Raw genomic sequence first — 14,357 nt, 5'->3', positions numbered from 1 at the left:
ACTTAATGAATCTGAAACCTTGTCTCTGTTCATGGGAAGATCTTTGCAAAATGCGTTATTGACTTGCCCTCTTTGGAAGAATCAGTCAAGTCCTCATATTTGATTATCAGCTTTAATGCTGAACTATCAGTGCCAGAGACAAGCTCGCTGCTGTGTACAACCAGGGGGATGTTTACAAATGTTACAGTTGATGAACAGTTAGTGCCATTCAAAGGAAAATGTCAGGGAGGCAATATGCTGTCCAAACCTCCAAGATACAGTATAACATCCTGGTTTGTATTGCAGTTCCAAAAAATAATATGTTTATAATGCATTTGATGGCTGAAAGGCACTGTTCCTGGCAACTCTGGGTTTTTAGACTGTTTAAACTGTTTTCAGGTTTTTTTTAAATAAAATGTTGCTTTATTGAAAGGTCTGCCACCCTGGGCTGCTTTGGGAGGAAGGGCAAGATAGAAACTGAAATCATAATAATGTATAGAGAAATTACACCAACTGCTCAAAACACTGGCCAGAAAGTGGCTGAGAAACTAACAACACATTTAGAGCATTCTGAATGGGATACAACAACTGAAAACGTTTTATAAAAACTAGTGTGCCGTTGGTTAGGGGATAAGCTAATATAAATTTAACTCTAGTTGGCCCTTTGAGAGAATTTCTGGTTTGATTGTTGATATTTTCTGATACCCAGAAATCCAGAAATGCCAAGAGAAGCAATTCTAGTTTTCAGGAAGATTTGACATTTGTAAGTTATGTGCCAGGGAAAGAAAGGACAGTGGTTATCCTTTTCTCAACGCAACAATTTCAGACCAGAATTCCAAGCCTGAGATAGTTCTTTATTATATTAAAACCAAATAGGGTGTGGACACAGGTGACCAGATGCCAAACACACTTCCTCTTCTTAAAATATGGGGACGGGTTACTGCCTACGTCTTAAACTTAGTGCTGTGGTCTTTAATCGTCTTTATGGATTAAAACTCTAATTATTAGGCTGTGGTGGAATCATAGAATTGTAGAGTTGGAAGGGACCACAAGGCTCATCTAATCCAACTCCCTGGAATGCAGGAACCTTTTGCCCAATGCGGGGCTTGAACTTACCACCCGGAGATTACGGTAAGTGTCTCATGCTCTACCAACTGAGCTAGCCGGTCACAGTAAGGTGAATTATTTGGGTCCCAAATATCTGAGACTGCATCCTTCCCTACAGGCCCTCTCAGGCATTAAGATAAGCAGAGAGGACCCATTTGATAGTTCTGCCACTCTCAGTAGTTCAGGGGGTGATAGCCCAGGCGAGAGCATTCTCTGCGGCAGCCCCTAAATTGTGGAATTCCTTCCCCACAGAGGTGTGTGGCCAGCATATCTTCACAATACAGCTTTCCATGAATGCTGAAGGTACACCTGGCCTTTGACATCCGAGAGATGTGTTTTCAGGACCCCCCTCCCCATTCTTGTGACTGCAATAGGTCTGAACTGTTTTTAATCCTGAATCCTGAAGTGTTGCAATCTGCCCTGGAACCTGCTGGTGAAGAGCAGGCAATTGATTAATTGCCGTAAAAGAGCCTGGGTGCCAAAGGGGTCAACCTAAAAATGTTGTGGTGCAAACATGTTTTCATTGTTTCTGTATCTTCTTTATGTGCAGATGGCAAAATCATATCTCACCACTCTGTAACCTTTGGGCAATTTGAAATACAGTTGTACCTTGGATCTCAAACGCTTTGCGAGTCGAACGTTTTGGCTCCCAAATGCCGCAAACCTGGAAGTGAGTGTTCCAGTTTGCGAATGTTCTTTGGAACCCGAACGTCTGATGTGACTTCTGCGGTTTCCAATTGGCTGCAGGAGCTTCCTGCAGCCAATCGGAAGCCGTGCCTTGGTTTCCGAACATTTTGGAAGTTGAATTGACTTCCGGAATGGATTCCATTCAACTTCCAAGGTACCACTGTATTTGGCTTCAAGGTTTCATCAACTGAGAAAACTGAAGAGGCTCATGTAGTAAAGCATGCATGGAATATGTAATGCAGTAAAACACACGTGGAATAGGTAACAGCTGCACTACAATCTTTCTGGCACCACGTTACCAACTTTGGGTGTGGCCTCTTCTGCTTCAAGTATTATTATTATTTTAAAATTGTTTCTCTTTGAAGGAGATTGTGTTGTTTTCTCATATTATGATTTTATGATTGGACACACTGCGCTGGAATGCCCTGGAGGAGTTTAGAATCTTTTAAAAAGTAATTAAAAATGAACAGAATTAAATAGAAAGATATAAAACACTAATATTTAGAGGAACAATGTATTGCAGGGGGGGTGGACTTGATGACCCCTGGGGTCCCTTTCCAACTCAACAATTCTATGATTCTATGAATGTAAATTGTTGAGCAAGGTTGCTAAGTAACAGTAATGGTGACATGTCTTCCATTGTGACACCTCCCCCTGCTGGAACACTTGTCAGATGTCTCTGGAAAAAGCAGCTATTTGAGCAGACTTAAGAGAGGGAAAAGAGAGGGTAGTTAGGAAGTTACAGCCCAGCCACACTTCTGTTTGTCCCGTGATTTCAAGTGATTTCATGGGTCCAAGAGGCTGTTTTGGGTCCCATCAGCCCCACCCCCATGGATATTTGTTCCAATTCAGCAGGAAACAGCAGGTTTTCCAGGATAAAGTGGTGGGACAAAAAACCCCCATCTCAGATCTGTGACTTGAAATCAGGGGACAAACAGGAGTATGGAGGGAGCTACTGGGTTAGTCACGTTAGCTAGTATTTTTATTAGCTAGAGCTTTGTGGCATTAGAGGGGGAATTATACAGAAAAAAAATCACATCTCTTAAAATGTAAGCTGAATTTCTTTGTGGTTTCTGTATTCTGATTCTGTCACTACCCATGAAAATTCAGAATCCTAGGGGAAAATCTCTCCCCAATCATGGCTGGATTATTCTCAAAACATCATTTTCAGGACCAGCTTACATGCTTCAAGTGAAACAGTTTGCTTTCTCCTTCATGGGCATAGTCAGAAGAAAACCATATCCAAGTTTGGGAGGGTCTTTTGACAAGCTATTCTCAGTGGACCCAACCCCATGTTGAACTCTCCACAAGTGTGACAGCAAATTCATGTTAAGTCTGGACGTGTCAGGTGTCCCAGGTTTAGTGTGGCAATATAGAGAATTAAGACACCAAACCCCTAGTTCCTTACCACCTTCTCACTCTGTCTTAGATTGCAAAATCTAAGTATTTGTTTTTGGAGTATTTGATTCAGGAAGAAAGAAAGCAGAGATGGAGGAGGATTTTTGGCATCGCTGCTGAAAGCATAAAGTCTATCCCTTGGCCTGTAAGGATGAGTCCAAGTCCACGTCATTTTTGAGTGGCCTACTGCCCCAGGGATGGACAGGACTGGCTCAGATCCTTCAGGTGAGAAAATTACCTGTGCTGATTGTTGTGATGCCAGTAAGAAACTGGCTAATTGGGTAGGGAGGAGGCATGTCTCTGATTCAAGAAAACTTCAGCGGACTGCAATAGAATCCTGTTTGAAGAAGATAGATAAGCATTTATTTTTACTTATTTTTCATAATCAAGGTTGCTTGATTCATCCATTTATTTGCTCCCAAAGGGGCCAGAGAACAAGCAAAGGCCATCAAGCATCTTTGAACCAGGGAAAAGGTATCAACAACAACAACAACAACAACAACAACAACAACAACTTTGCTCGCTGCTTTTGACTTGAAATCCTGGTACTTACAGGGTCAGGGTGGTGCAGAAGTTACAGCAAGGGTCGCCAAGTGACCAGAGAAGAAATGACTGCTGGTAGGAGCACAGAGAGAAGAAAAGCCATGGCACACCTGTAACAGCAAAACTGGACGCCTTCATCTGCCCCAGCTGCAATAAAACATGTCTCTCCTGTATTGGTCTCTACAGCCACAGCAGGCGCTGTAACTCTCCAACAATTTGACTTTACGCCGATGATGCACTCTTTCATTGTCTCTTGAGACAGATGGATGTCACTATCCCACCCACCATTGGCATGCGGCCCCTGGAAAAGTGGCCACTCAGTTCCCCCCACCCTGCTTTAATACCACAGTCTAGTGTCCCTGGACAGCAGTATGTCCAACCAGTAACAAAAGGGAGCAGCAAAAAGGAGAGTTCATACTCTTTCTAACCCAACTCCTATTTTTTTGGTGAAATATATTACTCCCCTTTTAAAGTCTGACTATTTAAATGCCTCACTCACTGGATCATCACCTCGTCATGGTGAGTGGGTTTGCACGTTCCTATGATCCTTGTGAGTGAAGCTGACGGGAGTCTCGTACTCTCAGCAGGGTCACCCAAGGCAGTAAGCTCAAAGGGGAGGAGCTAGACAAAGAATGATCCAAGAAGTCTTCAACGGCAGAACAGGAGAAAGATAAGTGGCATGTTACAAAGGCTGTGAAGGCCGACGAAGGCTGCAGCAGATAGGAATCTACTGGTTGTTGTGATACTCCTGCCATAGGAATAGAGCCTTACTGCGAAGACTGTGCATTGGTCAGCGTGCACAAAACAAATTCATGCACAGACGTCTTCCAAAAACTCATCCTAAACCCAAAAAAGTCCCATGACGATTGGCAAGTGGTAATGGGGGAACCATGAAATCTGAAAGTCCCTAGTCATGAACATGGGCGATAGATACAGATTCAGTCATTCTGACTCAAGGAATGCGGCAGTTGAGTATCTTGGGAGCTGTATCCATGACTGAGCAATCCTATTTAGGATCCACTCTGGTCACCCTGAAAAGGGGGAGAGGCTAGAAAAGGTGCTATATATATATATATATATAAATCTAACTTCCATTTCCCTGACTTGATTACTGCGCCTAATGGGGTCACCACCCAGCAGTCATAAAAGACAATTGAGCTTTGGAACATGGAATATACGTACTTTGTTGGATAACACAGATAATGAGCATCCCAAACACAGGACTGCCATCATTGCAAGCGAGTTGTGACGTTTTAACATCAATATTGCAGCGCTTCAAGAAACTCGAAGAGCAGGAGAGGGACAACTGAAGGAAGAAAAAGGAGGCTACACTTTCTTCTGGAAAGGTTTACCTGAACAAGAACGTCAAATACACGGAGCAGGCTATGCTATCAAAAACAATCTTGTGAAAAGTCCCTGCTGGAATTAATGAGCGACTTTCAACCCTTCAAATAAAACTCGCCAAAAACCAACAGGCTACTATTCTAAGTGCATATGCACCAACACTGGATGCCAATGGAGACATTAAAGAAAACAATTTACTCTCAGCTGGATACCATCCCATCAGAGACGCCTACGTTTCCGAGCACAATTCAAAGTGTTGGTGCTGACCTTTAAAGGCCTAAACGGCCTCGGCCCAGTATACCTGAAGGAGCGTCTCCACCCCCATCGTTCTGCCCAGACACTGAGGTCCAGCGCTGAGGGCCTTCTGGCGGTACCCTCATTGCGAGAAGCAAAGCTACAGGGAACCAGACAGAGGGCCTTCTCGGTAGTGGCGCCTGCCCTGTGGAACGCCCTCCCATCAGATGTCAAAGCGATAAATAACTACCTGACATTCAGAAGACATCTTAAGGCAGCCCTGTTCAGGGAAGTTTTTAATCTGTGATATTTTAGTGTATTTTTGCTTTTTATGGAAGCCGCCCAGAGTGGCTGGGGAAACCCAGTCAGATGGGCGGGGTACAAATAATAAATTATTATTATTATTATTATAAGGAGGATATCCTCCTGGGTGATTTTAATGCAAGAGTTGGGCAAGATTTCGATCTGTGGCCTGTGACTATTGGTAAAGAAGGAAATGGCAACATTTGGAATCTTACTTTAGACTATATGTGCAGCGCACAACCTTGTTATTACAAACACACTCTTTCGACAAAATAAATAAATTTATAAAGCCCAAGCTATCTGGAAGACTGTATTCCCTCATACGAACCTTCCTGGGTTTTGAGTTTTTCAGGAGAGGCCCTTCTCTTGGTCTCACCATCCTCACTGGCATGCTTGGTAGGGATGTGGGTAAGCGGCTTCTCACTGGTGGCTGCTCCCAGAACTAACTTCCTGGAGAAGCCAGACTGTCTCCTTCCTTGCTGTCTGTCCTTCTGCCAGCAGTCGAAGACCTTCCTATTACAACCGGCCTTTGGCAACTGACTGCTTTTCATAGGCGAAGCCGGGAGGGCAACTGTCTCCACCTAAAGCAAGTAAATAAATAAAAATAATTAACTAAAAGTAGAAATTGTAGAAAGATTTTGACAGATTTTTCTGAGCAGTTGGGGTCAAACGAAAGTAATTTAAAACAACTGTTGTTGAGACATTTCATTCCGAATCTGCTAAACAGAGCCGGACAGAGGATGACAACAGGTGGGTGTCCTGCCCCCCCATAAATCCTGCCTACGCCTATGGTGCTTAAAATGAAAAGGTTGGTGCCGTGCTGTTTTTATTATAATAATTTGTATGTTTTCAATAGATCAGACACACATACATACAGAGCAGACCCTACAAGTGTCCATATTTTCCAAGGACAGTCCCGGATTTACAGAAGCTATCCTGCTTTCTGATTTGATCCCAGAATGTCCCACTTTTCATCAGAGAAATGTTGGAGGGTATGGAATGACATGACCCCCGAGCCAGGGAGATAAGTAACTATACAACCTTTAGAAGACACCTGAAGGTAGCCCTGTATAGGGAAGTTGTTTCATGCTTTATTATGTTTTTATATATGTTGGAAGCCTCCCAGAGTGGCTAGGGCAACCCAGTCATGTGGGTGGGGTATAAATAATGATGATGACGATGAATAGGGCGTCCTTAGTTTCACTGGAGAAATGTTGGAGGGTATGACACAGGAGCAATAATTTAAAAGCTTTTTAATGATTGTTTCCTTCTCCGTCCATGTTTTTAGCTACCCTTATTTTATCTGTAAGCTGCCTTGAATCCCTGTAAGGGGGAAAAGGCATAAATAAGTAAAAACAACAACATTTCATATTAACTGGATGGGTTAACTCCTCCCCGCCTCATGTTTTTAGCTTCCCTTATTTTATATCATCTGCCTCGAGTCCTTGTGAAGGAGAAAATGCAGGGTATAAATAAATACGTAATAATAATAAAATTTCATATTAAGACAACTGCCTAGGTTTACTCCCCACCCCATATGTTTTTAGCTGCCTTTATATTATCTGTCAGCGGCGTTGAGTCCCTGTGAAGGAATGGGAAAGGCAGGGTACAAATAAATAATAGTAATAACAATAATAACAACAACTCGCATTAAGACAACTGGATGGGTTTGCTCCACCCCTCCCTATGTCTCCAGCCGCCTTTATTCATCCCTGAGTCCCTGTCAGTAATTAAATGCAGAATACTGGCGGTAATAATAATAATAAAAAATCAGCAGGACAACCTGGGCGAGGTTACTCTACCCTTCATAGCTCTATGCGCGCGGTCCTTCCCTCCCGCCGGGTAAGGAAGCGGTAGAGGACGCAAAAAAGGAGCGACGCTTTCGACGCCCGTGACGTCATTTACGCGACAGCGGCTGCGGCTGTCTGTCTGACGGTGCACCTGCCGGCAGCTCAGAAGGATGGAGCCTCCCGGCGGAGCGCGGCACTCGGGGCCGGCGGGCGTCAGGTGCGGAGAGGCGGGGGATGGGCGGCTGGAGAGTGGGGGGGGGGGCGTCTGGGGAGGGAAAAAAACAAACCCCTCCCCACCGAGTCATATCATAGACTTGCCTCGGTGGGGGTGGAGAGAGCCGGTGGCGCGTTTGTCTGGTAACCGGAAGGTGGGCGGTTCGAGCCCACGCAGGGCAGGATTTTCTGCATTTGGGGGGGTGGACTAGATGACCCCCCCGGGGAACTACCCCCACCCCCCCGACTCCTCAGGTTGTACGATGCACCCGTCATGGGTGCCGTACTGGAGATCCCTGCATTGCGGGGGGTTGGACTAGATGACCCCCCCCCGGGAACTCCCCACCCCCACCCCCGACTCCTCAGGTTGCACGATGCTAAGAGGTGGTTGGATGGGCATCCATCATGGGTGCCGTAGTGGAGATCCCTGCATCGCGGGGGGTTGGACTAGATGACACCCTGGTTAAGGGACCCCTGACCATTAGGTCCAGTCGTGACCGACTCTGGGGTTGCGGTGCTCATCTTGCTTTATTGGCTGAGGGAGCCGGCGTACAGCTTCCGGGTCATGTGGCCAGCATGACTAAGCCGCTTCTGGCAAACCAGAGCAGCGCACGGAAACACCGTTTACCTTCCCGCCAGAGTGGTACCTATTTATCTACTTGCACTTTGACATGCTTTCGAACTGCTAGGTTGGCAGGAGCAGGGACCGAGCAACAGGAGCTCACCCCGTCACAGGGATTCGAACCGCGACCTTCTGATTGACAAGTCTTAGGCTCTGTGGTTTAACCCACAGCGCCACCCGTGTCCCTTTTATAAGCTCATATAAAAAGGTAAAGGGACCCCTGACCATTAGGTCCAGTCGTGGCCGACTGGGGTTGCGGCGCTTATCTCGCTTTATTGCCCGAGGGAGCCGGCATATAGCTTCCGGGTCATGTGGCCAGCATGACAGCCCCTTCTGGCGAACCAGAGCCGCGCACGGAAACGCCATTTACCTTCCCACTGGAGCGGTACCTACTTGTACTTTGATGTGCTTTCAAACTGCTAGGTTGGCAGGAGCAGGGACTGAGCAATTGGAGCTCACCCTGTCGCGGGGATTCAAACCGCCAACCTTCTGATCGGCAAGTCTTAGGCTCCGTGGTTTAACCCACAGCACTACCCGCATCCCCGATGACACCCCGGAGCCCCTTCCAACTCCACACTTCTATGAATCCCAACCTGGCCAATCCACTAGGGTGGTTGTGCGAGGGGTGTGTCCCGAGGGAGGGACGTGGGCACTTGTGTTGCTCTCAGTGCCAGATTTACGTATAAGCTAAACAAGCTGTAGCTTAGGGCCCCACTCTCTTGGGGGGCCCCCCAAAAATTTAAGGGAAAAAAAATCCACTGGATATACATATACAAGATATAAGATAAAAAAAGAAATTAAATAAAACCTACACAGAGCAACAGTGTTTTGTGTTGTGTAGGCTCCTATGATGTAAGTCATGGGCCCCGCCTGCTAGCCTGCTTCCTAAAATATCACTGGTTTGCTCATTTCTATATATAGGGTTCCTGCATTCTGCATGTGCAAATGGCTTTAGATACCTATTAGGTCCATAAATTACCATATAGCATATATTCAACCCAGAAACAGCCATAATTGGTTGTTGACAAAGGACAGCTGGACATATAAAGGACCCCATTACCTTCAAGTAGCTTAGGGCCTCATCAAGTCTAAATCCGGCCCTGGGGTGAAGACAAAACTTTGGGTTAAATGATGTTGCCTCAGCTAGACCTGTGCAGGTGAACCTGCCTGCACTGCCCTAAATCCGGCGCTGCTCTGTAGGTGGGCGAGATCCTGTCAGGGAAGAAGCGGGGCACAAATTTATTTATTTACTTACATATATTTATCTGTCTCAAAGTTCACACGCTGCTTGATTGTTAAAGCAGTTCTCTTAAGATTACTTTCATGCACGGTGGACTGCCCTGCCGCATTCCTTTTTAAGCAGCTGCTTTTTTTAAAAAAATAATATTTATTAAAGTTTCAACAATTACAGAAAGAAAAAATAAACATACCACATTAAACAAAAACAAAACAACACACCACAATATAAAAAAAGAAGGAAAAAAACCCCAGAAAAATAAAACCCATTAAACAAAAACAAACACAAGAAAGAAAATGCATCAAATCTCCTCATTACTATTCTTTCATTAGCTTATTTCCTTGACCTCCTCACACCTCCCTTTTTTGTATTCTAGGTCAATTATCTATTTCAGCAAATCCTTTCCCTCTTTTAAAATTTTTGTCCTGTAAATTTTCTTAATATGATATATCTTATATTATATAAGCAGCTGCTTTCTTGACTTCCTTTTTTTTTATTCCAGAAAGCAGTTATTGGACCTGCCCTGGGAAGACATCCTCTTCCCCCATGTTCTCTCGTATCTCCCTCTGAGGCAACTCCTGAGCCTGCAGAGGGTCAGCAAGGCGTTTCAGTCTCTAATTCAGCTTTACCTCACCAACATGCGCTGCTTTGATTCTAGGCAGGTATGGGTAATGTTGTGCATGTGGTAAGAATGTGTGCGTTCAGTCACATGGCAGAGTGAGTGTGGGGCTGATTGTTTCTGTTGTTTTTAATATAGCAATTCAGAAAAATATACTGAGCGGCAACACCATCACTATCTGCCGCGCTTTGTGAAATTAGTTGTAGGTGCTTGGATCAAGCTCTCTGGTTTCTCAATTAGTGTTGGGAATAAGTCAGTGTAAGATAAGAGTTAATATTCCTGGTGCTGAACTTTTGAGCTTCAGCAGTGAGTTTGTTCAGTAATTGATCCTGGGCAAAAAGAATTTCAAGCCTAGCTGTGCAGAAGAAAGCAGGGTGGCACGAAAGACAATTTATTTCTAGGAAAAATAAACTGTTATCTGACCCTTATTCCACCAGATTTTTGGATGTAAAATATAGCTTGAAAGTTAATAGTTTTACAGGGATATTTGGTCATATAGAAATTCACATCTATACGTATGTGATGTGAGCATTGTGTACGTAAAGTTGGTGCTTAAATCTCCAATTATGCATATAAACTCCACAAATTGCCTTTTTTTTAAAAAAAAGCATTCTCCAGATTATAGCAGAAGTTTCTAGAAGAGTATGCTTACTTTAACGCACAAGAGGAGTATGCAGAGTCAAAACAGGAATAGTTACTTTATGCAAAGTAATTTTAGGATGGTTAAAATACGCTTGCTCCCTTCAATTTTTTAATTATTATTTACAGATATTATCTTTCTGTAATTTACACCCTACCCTTTAATGCCAATTGCGTTTATTAGCTCCGCAAACGAAAATTAGGGCTGGAGGAGAGCGCGCTTGGATTATTAAAATGCTGCAGCAACAACCCATTTTGTCTTCTCGCCAATGGCAGGTGGGACCAAACATTCCGAAAGCTGCATTCTGCATCCTGCTTAAAGACAACGAGGTGTTGCAACAGCTGGCACTACAGAACTGTTCTGATTGGCTGTCTGACAAGGAGCTGCTTCCTGTGATTGGCCAGAACCACCATTTGCAGCAAATTGAGTTGAATGGCTGCGTACAGCTGAGTCGCCATGCCCTGGTGGCCATCTCTTTGAGTTGCCCCAATTTGCGCCGGCTTTCTCTGGCTCATTGCGAGTGGGTGGACAGCCTCTCCCTGCGGAGCCTGGCTGACCACTGCAAGGAGCTGGAGTCCCTGGACCTTACAGCCTGTCGGCAGCTGAAAGATGAAGCCATCTGTTACCTTGCACAGAGGTGTAACAGACTGAAGTCTCTCTCGCTGGCTGTCAACGCGAATGTGGGTGACGCGGCAGTGGAGGAGATTGCCAAAGCCTGTCCCGAACTGGAGCACCTCGACCTCACAGGCTGCCTGCGGGTCAAGAACAACTCCATTAGGTAATGGGTGCAACAGTTCCGTGTGTATTTAATGTGTTTATATCATGCCTTTCACCCAAATAGTAAAGGTAAAGGGACCCCTGATCATTAGGTCCAGTCGTGGCCGACTCTGGGGCTGCGGCGCTCATCTCGCTTTATTGGCCAAGGGAGCCGGCGTACAGCTTCCGGGTCATGTGGCCAGCATGACTAAGCCGCTTCTGGCAAACCAGAGCAGCACACGGAAATGCTGTTTACCTTCCCGCCAGTGTGGTACCTATTTATCTACTTGCACTCTGACATGCTTTCGAACTGCTAGGTTGGCAGGAGCAGGGACCGAGCAACGGGAGCTCACCCCGTTGCGGGGATTCGAACCGCCGACCTTCTGATCGGCAAGTCCTAGGCTCAGTGGTTTAACCCACAGTACCATCCAAATAGCTCAAGGCAAAATATAGGGTTTCATCCTCATAACAACTCTGATAAATAGCGACTGGCCCAAGGCCACCCGGTGAGCCTTTTGGTAGGGTGGGTTTTAAAACCCAGGGCTCCCCAGGTCTAGTTGGACATACTAATCACTAATCAATATAAATCCTATCCTATGATAGCTTTTATTCAGTTTATTGCTTATAACTACAGGTCATTCCAATATAAAAAAACCAGGTGGGGTGGAGGATGATAGATTTTATATGGCAACTGAAATGAGAAATTAAAAACAGTCAAGCATAAATCAATAAATTAAAACACGGAGGTCTTCTCAAATTACCTGGCATGCAGTCCTTTTTGGGCCATTTTCATGAAAGAGTAAATCACATTTTCCATTGATGGATGTATTTAAAATGCCACAAACTTTCCACAATACTTTGCAGCTATTTTTTCTTGTATTTCTTCTGGTTATTTTTATAGTTGTGTCCCCTCCCGTTCCACTTTTGTTCCTTTAGCTTGAAGGATGTGGAAGTTCCAGCCTTTGAAACTTATATCCGTCCCGCTATGTTTTAAGCTTTAACTAAAAATTGCTTTTGCCTTGCAATGTTCTCACCATGAGAGCTACATCTTTATTTTTGGAATACGGAAGTTGACATTCTCTGTGCTGGTTTTTGGTGTTTCTTGCCCTTCGGCGGGATTCTTGGATGAACGATGATTCATTGGGACCTGTCTGTTCTAAGCAGGGTCAGTTTGATTTTGAATGTTTAAATAGTGTTGTTACCCTCCTGATCCAGGGAAAAAGTAAAAAGTAAAACATCAACTTTGGATTATTTTGGCTTTTCACAATGGCAGTAAAAGTACTGGAGTTTGTGGAATCTTATACCAAAAGTACAGATTCCGCAGCTTGAAGCCTAAATTTCTCCAGCCGCAGTAAATGCAAATTTTACAGCATTGTGGGCTTACAATTTGTTTGCACATATCATTTTGGCTGGGCCTATTTTCAGAGACCAGCGAATGGAAAGAGATTACTGGTGTTCTGAAAGGCTACTTGGAGACTTGTGGGCTAGCAGAGGTAGGGAAAGCCATGGGGAAGAACACCAAATACCCCTTTCCTTGATTACCAGAGACTTTACTCTGCCCCTCCAAGGGTATTTACAGCCACTTCTCTTTTTACAATATGGAACATCATCTTGTAACCCTGGGCCAAGCTGATTAATTTACAAGACCACTGTCTTGAATTTCTGTATCAGAAGAACTGCAAAACCCCCACACGTCGTACAGCAGTTATGTAACTTAATCCCTAGTCTTTCTGTGCTATGATAGGCAGAGACAATTTGCTGGATATTAGCTGGACAGTAGTAGAGATGAGGGATGGAGGTTTTTTGCTGCTTGCTGTTGAATTTCTTGCAGGATTCCTACAGGCATTGACTCTAGGATCCTCTGAATCTAAAATGTGTGCCTTATTGGAGTAGCCCCACCTCAGCTGGTTTGGGCAACTCTGATGCTGGCAGGAGACTGCAAACTTAAACTTCTTGCATCTTCTCTTTTGATAGGACCTTGGCAGAGTACTGCCCCAAGCTGCGTGCTCTGAAGGTGAAGCACTGCCACGACGTGGTAGAATCCAGCCTCAGCATCCTTCGCAATCGTGGTGTGGAGGTAGACGTGGAACCTCCACTACAGCGCGCCCTGGTTCTCTTGCAAGATGTAGTGGGTTTTGCCCCTTTTATCAATCTCCAGATCTAATGAAGGCAAGGCACTGTCCAGTGGTCCCTGGTGGCTGCCTGCAGGAAGACCTGTCGGATTCTGCTGCTGAGGAGGCAGAGAGGGTTTACGTCTCATCCCTTCAAGCCGGGCTGGTTCTGAGCTACCAATACCCCTTGTTGGGAACCTGTACGCGCATTAGAAAAACAAACCCACTTGCATCACAATGGACAACAAGGATGTGTTTTGATGCATCCTGGCCAACAGATACATAGCATGTACGTTCAAGGATATTCTAGAGTTGGATTTCGGGCTTGCTGCTGTGAAGCGACTGCTGGCAGGCAGTTGCATTGATGTTGAACCCATTTTACCCAACTGCACTTCATGTGGACCTCCAAAGATAAATAGGGATTTTGGGGTGGGTGGGCGGAATCTATAATCACTGGAGAGTAAGGTTGACAGCTGGCAATATTAGTATGACATCCTTTCTGCTTTGAGTTGAGTGCTGGATAAGTCCTTACCCTCCTAGAGAGAGTGGGGAGAGATCCTTCCTTCAGGTGTGCAACAGACTGTTGTGCCCTTAAAGGCTTCAGGGTAGATAGGGGAGTGCTGGTACCAGAGTGCTGAGAAGAGTGGCATTCTCCAAATACCCTCCTGCTTTTAAGGGCAAATGTGGACCACACCTGTGCTGGTGCATGTAGCTTTTTCTGTGTATGCGGTTAAAGGGGGAATATTTATTAGATTCTCACCTTCTCACAGCAAA

The 14,357-nt window shown here is 45.0% G+C and overlaps 1 protein-coding gene across 1 annotated transcript; it reads left to right on the top strand.

Moving 5' to 3' along the window:
* The first annotated feature begins 7,461 nt into the window (after nucleotides 1–7,461).
* Nucleotides 7,462–14,310, top strand: FBXL15 (F-box and leucine rich repeat protein 15). Its single transcript, XM_081864414.1, has 4 exons — nucleotides 7,462–7,602; nucleotides 9,960–10,119; nucleotides 10,992–11,494; nucleotides 13,447–14,310. The coding sequence occupies exons 1-4, from the start codon at nucleotides 7,556–7,558 to the stop codon at nucleotides 13,634–13,636; spliced, it is 900 nt and encodes a 299-aa protein (XP_081720540.1). The 5' UTR covers nucleotides 7,462–7,555; the 3' UTR covers nucleotides 13,637–14,310.
* The last annotated feature ends 47 nt before the right edge of the window (nucleotides 14,311–14,357 follow it).

The sequence above is a fragment of the Podarcis erhardii genome, assembly GCF_964252035.2.
Source record: "Podarcis erhardii genome assembly, chromosome: 5".
NCBI classification, from domain to species: Eukaryota; Metazoa; Chordata; class Lepidosauria; order Squamata; family Lacertidae; genus Podarcis; species Podarcis erhardii.
This window is presented reverse-complemented; position numbering and strand designations above follow the sequence as displayed.

Excerpts from the sequence above, each read along its gene's own strand:
- FBXL15 (XM_081864414.1), top strand. The coding sequence starts at position 7,556 with ATGGAGCCTCCCGGCGGAGCGCGGCACTCGGGGCCGGCGGGCGTCAG. Across the intron at positions 7,603-9,959 it reads TCGGGGCCGGCGGGCGTCAG|AAAGCAGTTATTGGACCTGC; the intron begins GTGCGGAGAGGC and ends TTTTTATTCCAG. Across the intron at positions 10,120-10,991 it reads GCTGCTTTGATTCTAGGCAG|GTGGGACCAAACATTCCGAA; the intron begins GTATGGGTAATG and ends CGCCAATGGCAG.